Raw genomic sequence first — 19,111 nt, forward strand, 5'->3', positions numbered from 1 at the left:
CTTCCTGAAGCATATTGTTAATAACATGTTTTCCTTTTGATCTTTGTTAAGAACATATTAGTGCCAGGCATTATGTGTGCCTGAATAGCACTCATTTTGGGACTAAAAGCTTGCAAATGCAAGTCTTAAACCCTCTGGTCTTGGACTAAATCAAGCAGACTCTCTAGTTCAGAGAGGTACAATTCACAAAGTTATCCCCCTTCAAAGATTTCAACTTAGGAACATGAAGTTGGGGCCCCTCCTTCACCAGAATACTACTTCTTCCTCAACCCCATGTCCTTTATCTCTTCAATCTTCCTCTCCTAAGTCTCTGGCTTCTCGAATGAGTTACCAGCTTCCATGACACTTAATCCTTCCCCTCTTATATGTGTTTTCTACCTCCTGGTGTTTCACAGCCTGCTTAGACAACCTTTCTGTGCTTCCCTGTGTCTCTTCCCAAGCTGAAACGTCCCCTCTAGGATGGCCCAATGAAGTGCCTAGTGCTTTTAGTCCATACACTGCAGTGCGGGAGCTTGTCTCCCCGTTGGGATTAGTGTTGGCAAACAGCAGTTGCAACCCAGCAGCTGTCCCAATTCACAGTACAGAGCAGGTGGGTGCCCAGCTGCTGCCAGCCAGTACTGACCACCTACCACCTCTGCTCGTGCTCCCTTATCGCTACACCTTTTACACCTGCCTGCAGCAGCCTTTCAGCCAGCCTCTCCTCCCCTGTAGCTCCAACCCCTTTTCCTCTCCCATCACCATGTACCCTCCCCTGAAGAGGGGCATCTAACCCAGGAGTCTCCGTTGCTGCCCCCGGGTGTCTGAGCTGGCACCCGTGACAGCAACCTGCCCACCATACGTCACGATCAGCGCGGCAAGGCAGGCCACACAAATCCATTCACCAACCAACCCAGTGACATACAAGAGCAGTACCTCTAGCTAAAAAAAATTCAGTTCCCAGCGCTTTGAAGTCCCTTTCATGGCATATTGTGCTGCAACATTTGTTTGCAACTCTCGACAGCACTTACACCCTTATTGTACGGGTACCGGGCCATAGCCCAGGCTATAAAACTGGACGCAGGACCAGGCAAAGCCGCCTGGCTGGGTTCCTGCTGCTTTCTCTGAATGCCCTGCACTGCTGAGCTAAAGACACCTTTTATTGCTGTTCAACAGCGAGCATGGGAGGATGCCCATGCTGGGTGGGAAAAATCTTTCTCCTGTTTACAAAAAAAGTTAGCTTGGAATCCCTTAATTACATCTGGACATTAGTCAAGCAAAGGTGTGGTGAGCTAATTAAGATGATGGTGAATGTTTTTGATTCCCTGCCTCTTTCTAACGTTCCTGTAATTGGATATCTTCTGCTTTATTTGAGAGAAACATACTGAAAAATAATAAACTTAAATAAACCTTTTTTGCTCCTCTGACTTTTTTGCTTGTTTCCTGCTCTCTCTGGTGGCATTGTGGGCACCAGTTTAACATGAAGTATGACTGCCGTATAACCCTAGCAATGATTTTTAGACATGCTGTGCACACCTCTTCATCCTTTTCCAGTTGCTAATCTCCTGTATGAGTCCAGTGGTATTGCTCTCAGTATTCTGTGGGGCAGAGCTGAAGGGGGGGCCCCTGGGACACCCCAAGTAGGCTACAAAGCCCATTCCCCATTGGAGCTTTCCAGACAGATTAGTTCCTAGGTGAATCATGAAAGTGATGACAAAGTGACTAGCACCATGTAAGGAAAAGCTACAATGAAGTTGTAGTAACTATTAAGTGCCTGACGCCTGAAAACTGAGAAATGCAGGAATAGAGAAGTAGCAGCAGTCAGGTTAAAGTTAGCTTTGAATTTCTCCTTACTATGAGTCTGTTAAGGAGGGGGAGGGAAAAACACATATATGCAAACTGCACAAACAGCAACATTGGATTGCAGTTGTATTAAAAAAACATCTTACAGCAAAAGCTCTTAAAACTTTTCTTCTCAAAAGTAGCTTTTCCACTATACAGCGTTCAGTTTCTCTTTACCTGAAGAAAAAATTTTGCACCACCAAACATTTAAGCAGATTTAAGCTCATATGCTAAAGCTCCAGCTTTTGTTTCATTCAGGAAACACTGAAGTTATCTGGACTCACTGTGTGCTAAGGTTACACCTACCCCCTGCTGTGGCTATGTTGCAATGCCATAAAACTTTCAACTCTATCATTTCAGCAAATTGTTTTTCAAGGCAGCTGTACAAAATGTTTGTATAGGCAGGGGTTTTTTTTCCCTTTTTTTTTTTTTTTAATCTCTAGACCTTCCCGTTCCCTGGAATTCCTCTACTTCTGTAACAAGGGGTTTTGAGGATCTAATTATCCATCATAGAAACTTTATAGCTCTGGAGCCATGACTTGGCACCGGTAGCAGCTGCACAAAGCTCTGCTTAGGGATACCCCTCACAACTGCTGTATCTACAGGTAAGCTGGGGTGTTAAGCTACTTCAGGAATTGCTGAGGGGCCCAGAGTCAGCTACTTCAAAGTGGTTTTCTAATACGAAGACAGCAAAAGCCTCTTAGATATCCTCTTGCAAAGCTTGAGGCGCTCTTGCTTACATCCTGAAGCTGCTTGACCACACTGGTTCCCAAGCTCTCACCTCTAGCTTGTTGAAATTCCAGCCTTAGTTAGGGGAGGGCAGAAAGAGCATCAGGTATATGGTCCCCCAAAATGCAAAACAGCTGCGAGGAGGAGCAGGGCAGAAGCCTTGTTGGGCCTGCCTTGAATCTAATAGGCCAGAAATTTAAGTATCTACCTAGGAGTTTTGTTTTCAAGTCTTTATAACCTTTTCAAAGATGGGTCTCAACTACTAACATAAAGTTATAAATGCCATGCAGAATGGATGTCCACTTGTCTGGTTTGTACCTCCTCTACTGTTTATTTCACTGCATAGTTATTCTACACTCAGGAATCTACCAACAGAAGAAACTCCGAAGGACCTGTGTCAGAACAGTTGGTTGCTCTGATCATCTGAATGCTCGTTTAAAGGATGCTGGAGACTGGAATCAGAGCCCTGCTTTAAAAAGAAGTAGTGCAGGTATAAGGACAATTCCCCTTAACCTACCCCTCCTCTAGCTGCTTAGGAAACATGGAGACGGTACCTTTGCTTTGATCCAGTTTTTCCATCAGATTTTTCTTAACGTCAGGGGAAATTTTAAGAGAAAGATTGCCAAGCATAAGCAGGGATTTTCCTGTGGGCCACAAGTCAGTCCAGATTAATCTCCAAGGGAGACCGAAATTCTCTGCTCCTTCTCTTCTGTGAGTAACACTCCAAGGCTCTTCATGTCCCTCCAGGAATGCTCTCCATAGTCAGGATTTTACCTCAAACTCTGGGCAAAAGACAGTGACCTTTACTTTTAGAAACAGCAAGTGGTAGGTCTGGGTTCAGGATGCGACTGCAAATCAAAGAGCAGTTATTCCAAGTATACATCCAGGTATTCCAACTTGGATAATGGATAACCTGAGAGGTCTGGTCAGCAAGCTGCTATAAGACAAGATGCGCATAGTGACAGTATGATTAGAGCACACCTAAATTATTGAACGAGACAACAGTGAAAATAGCCTGTTGGGATCCCCACTTCATCATCACCCACTAACAGAAAAAGCAACTTCCTTGAAGACTGTTCTATGAAAAAAAACTAGATGGCATCAGACTAGAAACAAGCTGTGCCTTGATTTTCAGTATTTAAATTAAAAAATTAATTTTACTTTTAAAATTTTAGTTGTGCCATTTTTAATTGTGTACCATTTTAATCGTGTGAGAAAGGTATTAGAATAGTTCACCTCGGGGTGTAGAAAATTCACCAATTCATTTGCAATTTTTAGTAATAAGGTGATTTTTTCTATATAGGTGACAGTACAGTCTAAAACAAGATTTAATTCAGGAAGATTCTGTATGTTACCATATCAGACTACATCTCAATCACTTTCCCCACCCTACACTTTTTACATCTGTGTACGCTGTAGACTATGACTGAAAGCAAACCTGAGGCAAAAACAAATCTACAAACTTAATCCTTCATATTTTTTCAACTTTTGAAAAATGGAAAATACAACATTCAAAACAGGTTATTAGTTGTTTAGTAGGTCTTCCAGTCTACCAACACTATGGTTTGGAAATTTGTTTCAAATTACTGTTGTGCTGCATGACTGTCCACGAAGGAATGGGTGGTATTACTCTTATGAGAGTTACATTGAAGAAGATAATTTCTTACTTAGTAAGTATTCATTTTAAGTGCCGATTATAAAGAACAGTGATGAAGGAAGAAGAAAATAACTGCACAAGGACTACTAGGCACCTTTCCCCAGAAGAAATCTGGAATTCATTATTCTTAAAATGGATGTAACCAGAGTAATCCGCATGATTTGTAGATCTGGAGGTTATTTCACCTCCTGCATCAGTTTACTAGAAGTAGGGATATATATTTTTTTTTTAAATGAACTATCTATATGTTACTCCCTTGTTTCCTTTTGTATTTACCTGTTGGTAAACAGATCCTTGATACCTTTGTCCCATTACAGCTTGTCTGGTTGTTGCCATTACAAAAGTCTACACTCCAGAAGGAAACCAAGCCCTTTGGCAGCCATGCAATTTTCACATGGAAGTTCAGGTTAGTTCTTTAATGGGCCAGATACCTTCCACACCCTCTGGGGATGGAAAAAAGCAGCTCCACAGGCATAAGATACATAATTTCAACTTGGTGTTTTTAATATCAGTAGAAATGGTTCTTAATAACACAGACATGTTTACTTAATGATTCACTTCACCTTAATTACACAGTAACAAGCTGTTGTGATTCCATTCTGCATAACTGCATACGGTCTTCTTAAAATGGATTATTATTTTTGCAAAATAGAATTAACTGCAGGAATACATTTTTAGACCATCCCCACAGCCTTCTTGCTTTAACTGACTAGCAAGTCCCGTGTTATGAGAAAAAAGCAGATTTCTGATGCTGAAAGACACCATGGTTGTGCCTCTTCACTTCTTCTAGCTGGATCATTGGGAATTTTACTTGTTTTTCAAACCATTTGGCTACAGTGAGAAGCTGCTTCTCCTGGAATGAACGTCCAATGAACTGAAGCCCAACTGGCAAGCCTCTCTCTGAAAGAGCTGTAGGAACATTTATGGCTGGCAGACCTGAAAGAAAAAAAGATACACATGCAAAGAATTACTATTAAACAAATCCAGTTGGAGTGATTTTTGTAACAATTCTAAGAGAAACAGAAAAATATTACGTGGAGGAAAAAGACTAGTTAAAATAATTTGAGTCAATGAACTAAGGATACTGCTAGGTGATCACCTATTTAATTACAGTGATTTAAGGAGTCAGCATCCTCTGAAAAAATAAACAACTCTCCTTAAAAAGAGACTTCAGTCTCTGGAACTTGAATGGATTCATCTTATCTGCAGCCCGCACTCAGCTCCAAGGTGCCCCACTTTAAAATCTAGTCTTACATTTTAAAGCATTTAATAAATAAACTATCCTTATACCTGCTTATCATTGTAAGACTTACAACACATGGGTGAAATATTTTGATTCCTGAAGAGGTTAAATAGCTGAAGGGAATGGACATTAAAAATGACTAGGCAGGGGAAAACATAGTTGAATTCCTGTCCCTACTCACCAGCCATGTTTGCAGCCTGTGTCAGGATGTCATCTTGCGTGCTGCGGGTTCTGTTGTCTTCTTTGATGAATTCCATATATGGTACTGCATCACTCAGAGTGGTAGGAGTGAGTAAAACATCAACACCACTCCTGAAAACCTTCACAAAGTCATTGGCAATGAGACGTCTGACTTTCTGTGCCTTGATAAAGTAATTCTCATAGTTCCTAAAAAGAAATATGGACATGAGGGCCTGACACTTTAATTTCAAAAATACAGAACTTTATTTCTTAGTTACTGTAAAAAAGACAAGGCCAGTATTTCTTCTGGTTAAAAGACTAACACTGGTACTTGAGTTTTTGATATACAGGAAGCTTGGTCATCAAACATGGTGTTTATGCTCTCATAGCAACGAAGCTGTCAGAGAAGGAAGAGATGAGGGCATACTGCTGAAGAAAGGTGAAGGGAAAACAAAACCCTAGTTTACAATAATTAACTAACAATCAAAACACCACTTTTATGACTGTTCTGAAACTAAACAGTGTATTAAATTTCACTGCAGGGCAGCACAGCAAAGCCTAGAAACAATACAGAACTAAGCAGGCCTGGAAAATAGGCATTAATCATTTAGGATTCAACCCAGCAAGATACTTAAAGCATGTGAAAAAAGTCTTATCATCTATGGAGGACTCAAAATGGACTTAAAACTATGTATGTGTTTGTAGTATATTTCTCTGTAGAATACTATAAAGACCTTATCTTTCTGTAACCTTTTTTCCCTCATGTAAACATGTGGACTATGGATTTGTAAACTGTTTTTACACTCCCTGAAGCAGAAACAAATTAGTCAGCTTTATGTCTACTGTTCCTTTTAACTTCATATGCAGAACTGGTAAATGTGGAATCCTTAAATTCAGAGAAGTTCAGTTTCAAAAGTAATTGCCATCTAAAACCACAGTTATTAAAAAAAAAGGGGGGACGGAGGTATTAGAAACTGCTACATGCCAAAATGTTTGTAGATAAACCAACTGGAATTGCCCCAAAGCCACTTTGTTAGAGTAATCTAAAGATTTAAGTTTCTGAAAAACTGCAGTGAAAATGGTTATAATCAATAACAGACTGCAGATTCAAGTTAAGAAGTTATGTCATGGGAATTAGCCCTTTTTCTACAATCATTTCTGAAATCATCTTAAGTGTTAATTTCAGAAAGTCCCTAAGCACCACACCTACACACCTTTTAAATACCTCCATGGGTGGTGACTCAACCACTTCCCTGGGCAGCCTGTTCCAATGCTTGACAAAACTTTCAGTGAAGAAATTTTACCTAATATCCAATCTAAACCTCCCCTGGTGCAACTTGAGGCCATTTCCTCTCGTCCTATCACTAGTTACTTGGGAGAAGAGACCGACCCCCACCTCACTACAAATTCCTTTCAGGTAGTTGTAGAGAGCGATAAGGTCTCCTCTCAGCCTCCTTTTCTCCAGGCTGAACAACCCCAGTTCCCTCAGCCGCTCCTCAGAAGACCTACGCTCCAGGCCCCTCACCAACTTGGTTGCCCTTCTCTGGACACGCTCCAGCACCTCCATGTCTTTCTTGTAGTGAAAGACCCAAAACTGAACACAGCATTCGAGGTGCAGCCTCACCAGTGCCGAATACAGGGGGACAATCACTTCTCTAGTCCCGCTGGCCACACTATTTCTGATACAGGCCAGGATGCTGTTGGCCACCCTGGCCACCTGGGCACACCGCTGGCTCATATTCAGCCGGCTGTTGACCAGCACCCCCAGGTCCTTTTCTGCCGGGCAGCTTTCCAGCCCCTCTTCCCCAAGCCTGCAGCACTGCGTGGGGTTGTTGTGACCAAGTGCAGGACCCGGCACTTGGCCTTGTTGAACCTCATACAATTGGCCTCGGCCCATTGATCCAGCCTGTCCAGGTCCCTCTGCAGAGCCTCCCTACCCTTGAGCAGATCAACACTTCTGCTCAACCTGGTGTCATCTGCAAACTTACTGAGGGTGCACTCGATCCCCTCATCCAGATCATTGATAAAGATATTAAACAGAACTTCTGAAAAATCACCTAGTTATTTTACAGATTCTGAAAGCAAGTTAAAAATAATCTGCAAAATGAAAAATTTGCAGGAGACACAGATGGTTTTTCTCTACTATTTATTCTAAGAATGCTTTCTGAGCCCTGGGTTTTGTTCTTCAAAAGTAATTTACTGTGGACAGGAACAGGACACTCTGTTTAATCTTAATGGAAGCCAAGTGTATATTCCTTCACAGAAGGCTGAACTACATGAATTTTAAGGCAGCATTAGGAAAGCTGATCTGGAGAATTGTAACCAGAAGGAGCACACTTGGCAGTAATATCGGCATTCCACAAAAGCTGGTTGTTACATACTGACTGACAACATTCCTGCCTCTGAGAGCAACTAGAAGTCACATCTGATGAATATTCTTGCTGACAGAGCTCTTTCTGTAGTGCACTTGCTTCGAGACTGATTACACGACTAATATTTCTGTTAGTATCTGAACAAATCAAGATAGAGAAAAACAGCACTTTTACTAGCATAAATTAGGACTGTTGCATTAGGATTGAAAACTAAGGAAAAAAAGTCAAATTGATCCATCCACCAGCTTCTCTACATGAGCCGGATAAAAACTTGTCTTCTGTAAAGATATCAGTTCAGTACCTTTGCCAATGCCTTCCTCTCCCTGTATACTGAGGCAAAGAGCTATAGTTAATTTAATTGCCCTGTCTTCTGGTTTTCTCTAGAAGACCTCACTAGAATGTACCAGCAGCTTTTCTATGCAGTTTTAATGAGATTAACAGCTACAGAACTTTTAACACTACAACAGTAGTGGCTTCAGTATGATTTCAATGTCATACCATAGGATAGTTGTTTTGCTTAATTTAACTAATGGGTGCCAATAATACTCTAGTAGAGGGGGGAAAAAAAAAAAAAATCACTAAGTTGTTTTACTTATTTAATTCAGGAGGCTCACTGGTAAGACTAAGGGAAAACACTTTCATCCATTATTAACAGTTCACTAGATATTATATAGCTAAAGCAATAATAATAATAATACAAGTAGCTACCAGGGTAAGGACAAATTTTTTTTCATGCCATGATGAACAGTTAATCACCATTTGCTTAAAAAATTGTTAACTTGGCAAATTTGAGTTTCAAGATGTTCTGCTTACTGTTTCAACAAGAAATAGTTTCCCGATAGAATTCTTCCTCTTACAACATCATTAAAGCCTTCTCGTCGTGTTGCAGCATACATACTTTCTGTGGACTTGTTCATGTCAGAACGGTGTCCTGAAAAGAAAAAGCAATTTGGAAATTAATACTTTTTGTAATCCCTAAGATTTAACAACATAAGTTAATGTTATACATAGTAATACAAATAGGCCACTGATTGCTGGAGTCTGACATGTTACTGTTCTGGGAAAAACAACACAGCATATTCCTGTTTTATTATAGAATATTAAACAGATTTTAAGCCCAGACACTCACGTGTCTAGAAGTGAAATATACTAAAATATGTACTTATTTAGACATTTTTATTTGGTCAGGGTTTTTACTCTATTCCATCTTGGAGAAATAACACTGAGTATTCAACCATATCTACTAAAACTAATACTTTTTAATCGCATCCAGCAATGTTTCTGTTGTCTGACAAAAAGGTTTTTTCAAAGGCCTTACCATATTCCAGTCCATCAAACCTGGCCATATTTGATGCCACTTCTGCCGTGCACAGCACATGATAGCAGACAATTGAGTAACGAGTGTGTGGTAGACTCACTTCAATTACTTTAGCACCTGCATTCTTAAATAGGTCAGCAGCCTTTGACCAGAGCGCCAGAATTTCACTAGAAAGCCCTGGTGCATGATATTCCTTAGAGAAAAACAAGAAGGGGAGTGATTTTACATACTGGTTTACTTCTAGTGACAACCACAGTGCAAATACTCCTGGCTAAAAATACATTGAAACTATTACCTCACCATCATACGACTTAAAGTACTTATTAAAGCTTCTTGCATCTACTAAATATTATACAATCAAGCAGTATTAAATTAACAGGACTCAGTCTTCTTAAGAATATTATGTTCATATCAGTAGGATCAACCCACATACCACAGACCATGGAATTTCAGCAATTTCTTATGGAGAAATTGCTCAGTTTTCCACTTATTTGTCTATTCATGGAAACTATACTGCGCTGCTCTGCAGTTCATGGGTAGAAACTCTTCACGTCTAAATCCTAATACTGGGGCTACTGTGAGTAGGAAAGATAAAAAGAAATTATGGCCTCAGCATATCAGTGGCAATTGGCATGAAACAAACAAAACAACCCATCAAAGAAGAACTACGATCAAGGGGTTGGGAGGAGACTTAGAAAAGCGACGTTCCTGTTTAAGAGCTAAGTTAAAGATATTCTATTAAAACTCTCTATTTTTGAAGATACTTGCTTTAGTTCTAACCCACAATATCAGGGTCATAATACTGTCTGACTTCTGAGTAGCTATGACCCATGTTTAATATATGCATGTATCTGTTTAGGATAATCTGTAGCAGTAGAAAACAATTGCCCAAAGGATATGAATAATTAACAAATACCACTATTTTAGATTTATCAAAATCTAAACAGCATGCAGGTAATTAATTTTCTAGGCACACATTTTTTGCATTTCACAGATCTTGAATAATTAATTGGTCAGTCGACATCTGTTTACCAAATTAAATCTTTTGGTATACCTGTTCTAGCACAGGTTCAAATACTGAGAATCAAACCAATAAATGTTATACACATTGTCTCTTTGAAGGAAGAGCCTTTGCTAAATTATAATAGGCAATTAAAAATAGGCTGAAGTCCCAAATGTTGTGCCTAAATGACAAGTATCCTTATAGTTACAAACACGATTGAATTGCACGCATCAGAAGCCAGATTACAGTTGTCTTTAATACCTATTAGAGCTCTGCAAATCACAGCTCCTTGTGCCACTCAATTGCCTTTAAAATTCTGCTTCGTATTAACACAGTGCCATTTAGACAAGTATCTCAAAGCACTGCACAAACCAGTACTAACCTCATCGTATGAGAAGGCACTAAAAGCAACTTGTTTGAGGTCTTTCATCAGGTGACTGATGAAAAAGCAACAGAGAGAACCAAGAATTGAAGTTCCCTGTTTCCCCTGGAACTTCCCAACAGTGCTTCCCACAATGACAACAAAATGTTTTAGATGAAGCATTAGCATATGCTCACTCCCAATCACCTGCACAGGCAACAGAGCACGTACTGCTCCTTTCCAGGAGCTGCTTGTACTATTTTCGCTGTTTTAAATCATGAGAGACTGGGAGGTGGTGGGCAAAACACAAGTATTTTTTTGTTAGGTGTCGTATTTGCTGTTCCTGTCCAGAATTGTTGACAGGATTTATATGTTACCTTAGGAATTCCTATCAAGAACTTGCTGACATCAGTCAAATTGGGTAGTTCAAATGGCTTAAAGTTGTCCTGAATTGTGGTAGAGTCTTTAGGATCATGTCCAGCAAGTGAACCTGAAATATGACATGACATATGAAGAACAGGAAAATGTACACTGGGTAGCCAGAATTCAATTTGTTTTCAGACAATGTTGTAAACAGAGATATGTTGTATACAAAGACATACGAAGTAGTAATACCTAACACAACTGCTGCGTCATCCACGCATCTGGTTAGGATTCCTGGCACATCCATGGAGTTCACTAGAGGAATGAGACCATGGCGAGAGATCAGTCCATACGTTGGCTTTAAACCTACTACACCACAGTGAGCAGCAGGGTTTCGGGTAGATCCTCCTGTGTCTGACCCTAAAGCTCTATGGTTTCAAAAGGATTATCATTAGTAAAATAATTCAGAACATTTCAAATAATAAAAATGTACGGTTTTAAGATGCAAGGATTTAAAAATGTGTGAATTCTTCCAGATTAGAAGTCATAATGGCACAGCCTAAATTTCAGTCTGCTCCCTATGACTGCTATTTTTCATATGTTCTTTTCTTTTTCTTAGGTCCTCTGAATTAGCCATCAGGAGAACCCAGTTCTCTCTACAAAGCAGAAGTACATAGGTAGAATTTAGGCCCTCCAAATACAGCCCTGAATATCTACTTCCGCCTTCTCTGTTGGTCTGTTCCAATTCTGTGGACTCCGAAAGATATGCCTCGTGATTTACAGTACGATTTTCAGATATTGGTATCTTATTCAGTAGCCAATACACTATGAAGCAGCATTTTCCAGTATACAAATAAATAGCAAAACAGTACACTTTTTGCCCCTAACAACAGGGCATACTTTTCAAAGTCTAGGATGTTTTTGCTGTTTCCAAACCTACAAAGCATAGCATCAGAACTCCCAGTTTAGAGTAGCTTAGGTGCATTTTTAGAACACAGTATTATTTTTTTTTTTAAGTTGACTTCTTTTTTTTGTTCTTTCACAGGTGAAACCTTTTTCTTTCTAAACTGAACTTTTTATTTCAAAAATTGTAATGGAATTGGAAATGCATATTGAAATGAAACCTGCTCTCCTCTTGTTTTTAATAATTTTAAGTCAAGCACCATTTAAAAAATAAGACAGCTTTCATCCAAATCTTTGCCAAAAATAAATTAAACTTCAGAAAGAGGTATAATTTTTATTGAAGTGGGTATGTGACTTTTCCCATGGGCATCTCTTTCTGAGATGGCTGAACCAATTAAATTGACTTTGCTGAAGTGGAATTTTTTCAAAGCTTTTGTGTTGATATAAAACATCTTCAATTTTGTAGCATTTCTGTACATCCAAATCTCAAATTGAAAAGACAAAGACTGGCAGCATTCCTGATGCTTGAAAGAAACTAATAGAGTGGATATACAATAGGTTGTAGGCAATAAAATAGCTGGACGAAAAGTATGCCCGATCTGATAAAGTGCTGAGCAGTGCAAAATGGGAGTTCAGCACACCCAGCAACATAAGAGAAGGTGCCAGACTACATCAGTATCAGGCCATTGTGGCTCAGGACAAGACCAGCAGTCCTTGGGAATGGCTGCACTGAGCTCAGTTTCAACAGTATTAAAATGTTGAGTATACTACATCCTAGCAAAGGGCAACAAGATGAAGAGAGGTATCATTAAACAAAAAATAATCATAAAATAAATTGGGTTTTGTATATAAAAACATAATGTTTTTTAAAAGAAGCTGTAATCAACAATAGCAAAAATATTTTAACAGTAAAATCGACACTTATAATATAGTCTATGGGTAAACAAGGACAGAGTAACTAAAGAGGATTCTTAAAACATCTTCCAGTTAAGAGCACAACTGAAATCATCTTCTATAAAACGTGCTGCACTATGTAGCTCTAAAACCTGCATAAAATGAAAGTTGTAAAGTTTAAAGAATCAGATTTCTTTTAACAGTTGGATGAGTAAGATAGTTTAGACAACTGATTTGTTAAATAGTGTGTTGCTATTACATGCAGATAATAATTGTTGTAAAAAAAAAATTCTGGCTTGTTTAAATTCCTTTTCAAAAAACAAAGCAAAACAAAACCCCAAAAACTAAAACTGTCTTCTAACTTTTTAAACCAGACGAGATTGTAAGTATCTGTGTAGTAAGTATCTGTGTATCCTTTTGTTAAGTCAGGGATTTGAAAGCTTTTAGATCCCAAATCTCATGTATTATTACATAACCCTACTATGAAAACAAAGGAGGGGAAGAAAGATTACTATACTGTTACAAATTAAGGGATCTCCTCATCCGCTGAATTATATTTTCAGCATATATTTGCGTAATGCCTTTACTGAGCAAAAGGATGTGTCTGTCACAAACCCCATGTTAATTTTAAGAGAGTACGTGGGAATAACAATAAAACTGTCGTTCCTTTACTGCCATTATCATTTCATTTCATGCAGTGCAAAGTGGTCATATCAGTACAGTCAAAATGAATAAGCCTGAATTTGCCTACATGGATTCGTTCTGCCTTCATGATATGCCACAGATAAACTAGAGATGCTGAAATAAATTCTTACATGCTGGTGCAAGTAACCCTCCCATTTCAAATTAGATTATGAGAAAATTATAAAATTAAAACCTTGCAACATATTTTGAGACATTTAATAAAAAACAATTTTAAAAAGCCTCTTACGCAAAACATGTGAAAGATGACACAGCAGCCGCACTGCCTCCTGAGCTCCCTCCCGTTATTACCCAGGTAGCATCTTTGTCCTCAGAATGGGATTTTGGGACAGATTTTTCCTTGTACTGTCTTGAATAACTCCAGGGATTTCTGACTGGTCCAAATATCCCATCTGTACTCCCAGATCTAAGATAATCAGACAGAACAAATACAGACAGAAGTGACAGATGACACACTGCATTTACCAAGGTTTTTTTCTTTATCCAATTCCTCATCCTTCATCCTAGCAAAATCAATTTCAACACAAAAAGACTGGTGTACGTAAATCCTTGTGCAGTCAACTTCAACAATGTTATACAGAATTGTAAAGTTTATAGGCCTTCATCCCCTTCTGACACAGAATCTGAACTTGTACCTCTATCTAACTTCCGCTAATGCCACTGAAAAGAACGTAATCACAAAAACAGTAAAGCTGCACAACTGCTTCAAAACAAAGGTCTTCTGGTTTCCTAACCCTGCATTTGGAAAAGGCAAAAGAAGATGACCGCAGCCTTGCGGAAACCCATGCTGCTGGGGGTGGTGCAGAAAAAGCCCTACAATAGCAGGAACAAGCACTTCTCTGTAAATAACACGCTATTACTCACTCTGTAGCCCTCTCCTGAAGCCACAGTTTGCTGGTTCAGAGCACTAGACTGCCTTCTCAGGAAACTGTCTTCAGTCAGCTTGCGGTCAGCTAAGTGTGAACTGCCACCAGAAGCAGGGGATGGGGGTACTTTCCTCCCTCCTCACAACCTCCACCCCACGTTCCCCCTGACTCCAGGGTGCCAGTGTTATTAGCCAAATCATCAGACAGAGCGGGCACTTGACACAGCAGTTGAAAACTAACCTTATTGAGACATCGTTACTTTTGAGCCAGATCAGCTCCCTGATCAAGCTCACAGTGCAGCTGTGTTGGTGCTAGCACTGAGACCATGCAAATACACAGACCAGAGATGAGAGGCCAGGGGTGGGACAAGACTTTTTAAGAGAATCCTGTGCTTTAATGAGTTTAAACCACTTGTAACACTGCATAATCAGTTTTTTCTGTGCTTTTTCCCTGCTCTTCCTCTGAAGAGTGTCTCTTTGACACAGAAATGACTTTATCCAAAACAATACAGTCAAAGTATTTCCACTTCGTCCATGTGAATTCCCAATCAAACCTCTGTCTTCGGTTTAGGTAAAACAAAAATAAAACGAAATCACAACACTTATTGTTTCTCATAAGTAACTAAAGTCCCAGACATGCCTTTCCAGACCCAGCAGTTGTGGTGACAGAGACTCCTATCCATAACGGCCCAATGTTGTTCCCTGCTATAGCTTGGCTGCCTTCACTCATTTGCTGGAGAATCAATTTGTGAGAGCATTTTCCAACATGCTCCTGACAAAAAGTCACTAACATTAGCTTAGGCAATTTAAAGTGTTGCTCTAGATTAGCCTGTTTGCAGCAAATCAGGGAATACTCATACAAATTACTCCAGTGGCTGACTGGCAGAGGTAGCAACTGCCATCGGGGGCCTGATAATAATGAGCTACCAAAAACCACCAGTAAGGAGAAAGAAAAAGGCAGCAATTAACTGGTGGTGTAACCAAGTCTACTAATACACTACTGGATCTGGAAGAAGTCTGCTTGTTGTTGGCCTTCTGCAAAGGCTTCCTCCCCCTCAAACACAACTATAGTCAAACACTATGTTCATAAAACTCAGCATTTATATAATTTACACAATAATATAAATGCTCAGTGAGAAATCCATGCAACTCAATATACTCTTCATGGGCAAGTATTCATTATTTTCCAACCTCACAGAAAGAGGAGTTAAGGATTATAGGTAGATTGAAACAGATGGTGTGTATTCCATTTAATGTGCAATCACACATTAAAAATAATAAACATCACTCACCCCATTGCAAATTCATCTAGGTTTGTTTTTCCTAAAAGCACAGCTCCCTGATCCAGTAATTTCTGAACTACTGTAGCATTGTAAGGAGACACATAACCTGAAAACAATCAGAACAATTAAGAGAGTGATTGGTGGGATACAGCTGATTTTTCTAAGTAGCTACTCTGAACACTTCAAAGTTGTCATTATTTGTGCATAAGAATTGTCAGTTCACAGTGCCAAAGTTCTGCTTCAAGATAACATGAGTAATTTCCAAAATTCAGCGAAAGTAAACCAAATGCTGTACTGTTTGCAATGTCTTTTTTTTTTTCTCCACAACTTACCACCCAGTAATTATGGATTATACATTTCTAGAGTGTGGACTTCACAGAAACAAGTTACCACAAGGGTAGCAAGTTACTGCATTCAGCCAATTTGCAGGAACTGTCTAAAATTAGAAGAAATAAGAAACAGCTCTTTACAGAAAAGTGCTAAGCTATCTTGAATTATCTCCCATGACCATGAGATAAAGGAGCATATGGTTAACCACAAGCTGAAATACTAACTGGCTATCCTGTGATCAAATGTGCGCGCTCTTCAGCACTTAGACCTTAGATAAACTAGGATGAGACCCATGACACTTGCATGAAATCCTAGGTAGCAACCAATTCCTTTTGTGAATATTGACAGGGGTTTCAACCATTCATTCAGGGTTGAATGGGTCTGAGAATGTGCTTCAAGGAAAAGCATTTCAGGTAATACCACATTTTTAAAATTGCAAAATCATATTTTGTTTCTTCTGCTATTAAAAAACCCCATAATCAGATTAGGGTTCTGCTAATTTACTTGAGCTATCTTCCACAAAACTTTTCAGTTTTACTTTGTGCAGAATAAAACAGATAAAAGAAATGTTTTCTACTTTCGCTTTTACTATGAAAACATTCTAATGCCTTGAAAATGTTCATGGCATGTTGATAGAAACAACGAGCTTAGGAAAACTCAAAAAATTAAAAAAGCCTTGTAGAACATGTCTGTGTATCAGGAATACAGAGAAAAGAATTGTTAATGTCTACTCTTCCTACAGCCGTATGAAAAAACTACTTAAGTCAACAATTGTCAACAGGACAAAAAAAAAAAAAAAAAAAAAAAGACTGTCTTTGGATTTTGCTAGGCAGAACAGCAGCAAACAGTACTGACTGCTCTCCTGTAGACCTAAAAGTAACGTGAAGCAAAATGTGAACTATAGAACAATTCTTTTTTAGTGTATGGGCTATAATAAACATTGTGTTGTTAAAAGCATGTATCTATATATGAATAAAGGAGATAATGTGCTTACACAAGAAAAAGATGCATCTGTAATACCAGATGACCTTGGCAGAAGAAATTAGATAAACATATTTTCTCAAATTAGTTCAGCTCATTTTCTGAAAACGTTTAGATTTCTGTAAGACTCTACTCCGTAAACCCTCTAAAGAGAAAAGCAAGAGCACTGAAATGAGATCTGATTTTACTTTAAAAGCCCTACTGTACCTTTTAGCATGTTTGATGCACATGTTGTCTCAATGCCAGCTGTATTAAAGTTGTCTTTTACTGCAATAGGAATTCCATCTAAAACACCCAGCGGCTGACCTGCATTAGGAATTATTGCAAAGACAACAGCGATTAAAGCAAAGTGTGCTACATGTAGCGTTTTCCTCATCAATTACAATTTATTTTACATGTCCCTTCAGGTATTCATTGGAAGCAAAAATGCTATCCACTTAGCATTTGATGGTTGCCAGTTACATTTTCAAGAACCACCTGCCATTCTAACTCCAGCATCGAGCATTCTGCCCAGACCAGACTTGACCTTGCAGAGCAGAGCTCTGCAAACATGTCTAAGCCCATGAGACAGGCAGCTGCTTTCATACAGGTTAGCGATCCCAAAGGAGTGCTTACCTCTTCCAATGTGACCATGTAATGCTTATTTCAGGCATAGGTGCTGCCTAAATCCACTCCATCCCTAGGCTGGGAGCTATAAATTCTGCCTACTTCACATACACAACAAATATGATCTAAAAAAACTACTGAGGCAGAGAAAGTCTTCCCTACGTGATTGATTATCCACCATCCAGCAAAAAAAATAATTTAAAATGCTTATGTCAGAAAGCAAAACACTCTGGCTGGCAATTTTCTTAAGCTGTCAAGAGGACATCAAGTGTCACCCAGGAAGGAAAAAAAGTACCCTATTAAGTGAAAATTTCCCTTTTCTGTCTTTCAGGAAATGGAAAGGAAAATGAGGATAATCAGTTTCTAAATGCTGCCAATGACAGGATTTAATGCTGTTCTGTTCACCAACTCATAACTGCAATTAACAGAGTTGCTTTATTTTCACTTGCTTTCTTAGTTTAAAACTTGATCGTTTTAAACATAGCTGGATGTTTGTCCACCTCAGTCAACAGGCCTGCAGAAGACCACTGCATCTCCCTGTGCATGGTAACTGTTGGCTACCCAATTAAAATAAACTGCTGAGGGAAAGAAGCAGCAACCAGTAGCAGTGCTGTTCAAGAAGCACAGAGCCTATTTAATCTGCAGCGCCTGCCTGGTTTGGTCCAGGTTTTGCTTTTGATTTTTTGAACTGAACACGCTACCGAGTGCCAAGCATGTACCGGAGAGCACACACCCACTGGAGCCTCAACCGCAGTCCTCATCACCTCGTAGTCAAACGCGCAGCGCGTACACCTGCTTTAAAAAGAAAAGTTGCTTCACCTAACACAAAGAGCTCCTCCCCAACAGCTTTTTAAGGACTAATATCAAGTGGGAGCAAACATACCTCTTCGGTATCTTTTCTCCGATTCTTCCGCCTGCTTCAAAGCAGTTTCTTCTGCTACGGTAATGTAAGCGTTAAGAAACTTGGTGCTTTTGATGAGGGAAAGGCACCTCTGGCAGAGCTCCGTCGGAGTGACACGTCCCTCCTTCAAGGCTGCCGAAACCTGAAAGCGCAATCCCCCTTTCCAGGCACCCAGGCGACAGAGCCCGCTTCGGGTCGGGAAGGGGATAAAGCCCGGTCCCCGCGGCCACGTCGGGAAAGAGCCCGCAGGAAGGGCTCCCCCGGGCCCCGCCGCGCCTGATCCCCCGCCGCCCCGGGGAGGGGGGACGCGAGGGGATCACCGCGGCGGGACCGCTCCCCAGTCACCTTGCGAGCCCGCCCCGCCGCCGCCGCCGCCACCCCGCTCCTTGACGCGCCCTCCCCGCGCCGCGGCGGCTCGCAGGGCGGGCTCGGCGCCACTCACCTCGCGGAGGGAGGCGCGCAGCATAACGGCCCGCTCGCCGCCGCCTCACGCCCGCCGGCCCGCCGCCGCCACCCTTCTCCAGACGCTGCGGCTGGGCGCCGCCATCTTGCCGTAACACCGAGCGACACCATTGGCAGGCCCGCCAAGAAGGCGGCCGCCC

At 40.3% G+C, this 19,111-nt stretch overlaps 1 protein-coding gene across 1 annotated transcript; it reads right to left on the reverse strand.

Moving 5' to 3' along the window:
- Nucleotides 1-4,687: 4,687 nt before the first annotated feature.
- On the reverse strand, nucleotides 4,688-19,069 carry QRSL1 (glutaminyl-tRNA amidotransferase subunit QRSL1). The gene is made up of 11 exons (XM_030032009.2): nucleotides 18,952-19,069; nucleotides 18,492-18,651; nucleotides 17,210-17,308; nucleotides 15,701-15,797; nucleotides 13,773-13,949; nucleotides 11,297-11,472; nucleotides 11,059-11,171; nucleotides 9,318-9,510; nucleotides 8,813-8,930; nucleotides 5,629-5,834; nucleotides 4,688-5,140 (listed from the first exon to the last, which is right to left on the reverse strand). Exons 1-11 carry the CDS (start codon nucleotides 18,973-18,975, stop codon nucleotides 4,929-4,931), a joined length of 1,575 nt encoding a protein of 524 aa, XP_029887869.1. The 5' UTR covers nucleotides 18,976-19,069; the 3' UTR covers nucleotides 4,688-4,928.
- Between the last annotated feature and the right edge of the window lie 42 nt (nucleotides 19,070-19,111).

Source organism: Aquila chrysaetos, chromosome 2 (assembly GCF_900496995.4).
Source record: "Aquila chrysaetos chrysaetos chromosome 2, bAquChr1.4, whole genome shotgun sequence".
Classification (NCBI taxonomy): Eukaryota; Metazoa; Chordata; class Aves; order Accipitriformes; family Accipitridae; genus Aquila; species Aquila chrysaetos.

Coding starts and splice junctions, on each gene's coding strand:
- QRSL1 (XM_030032009.2), bottom strand. CDS start 18,975: ATGCTGCGCGCCTCCCTCCGCGAG. Junction 15,798..17,209: donor TGCATCAAACATGCTAAAAG/GTACAGTAGGGC, acceptor GATTGTTTTCAG/GTTATGTGTCTCCTTACAAT. Junction 5,835..8,812: donor AACTATTTCTTGTTGAAACA/GTAAGCAGAACA, acceptor ATTTCTTTTTAG/GAACTATGAGAATTACTTTA.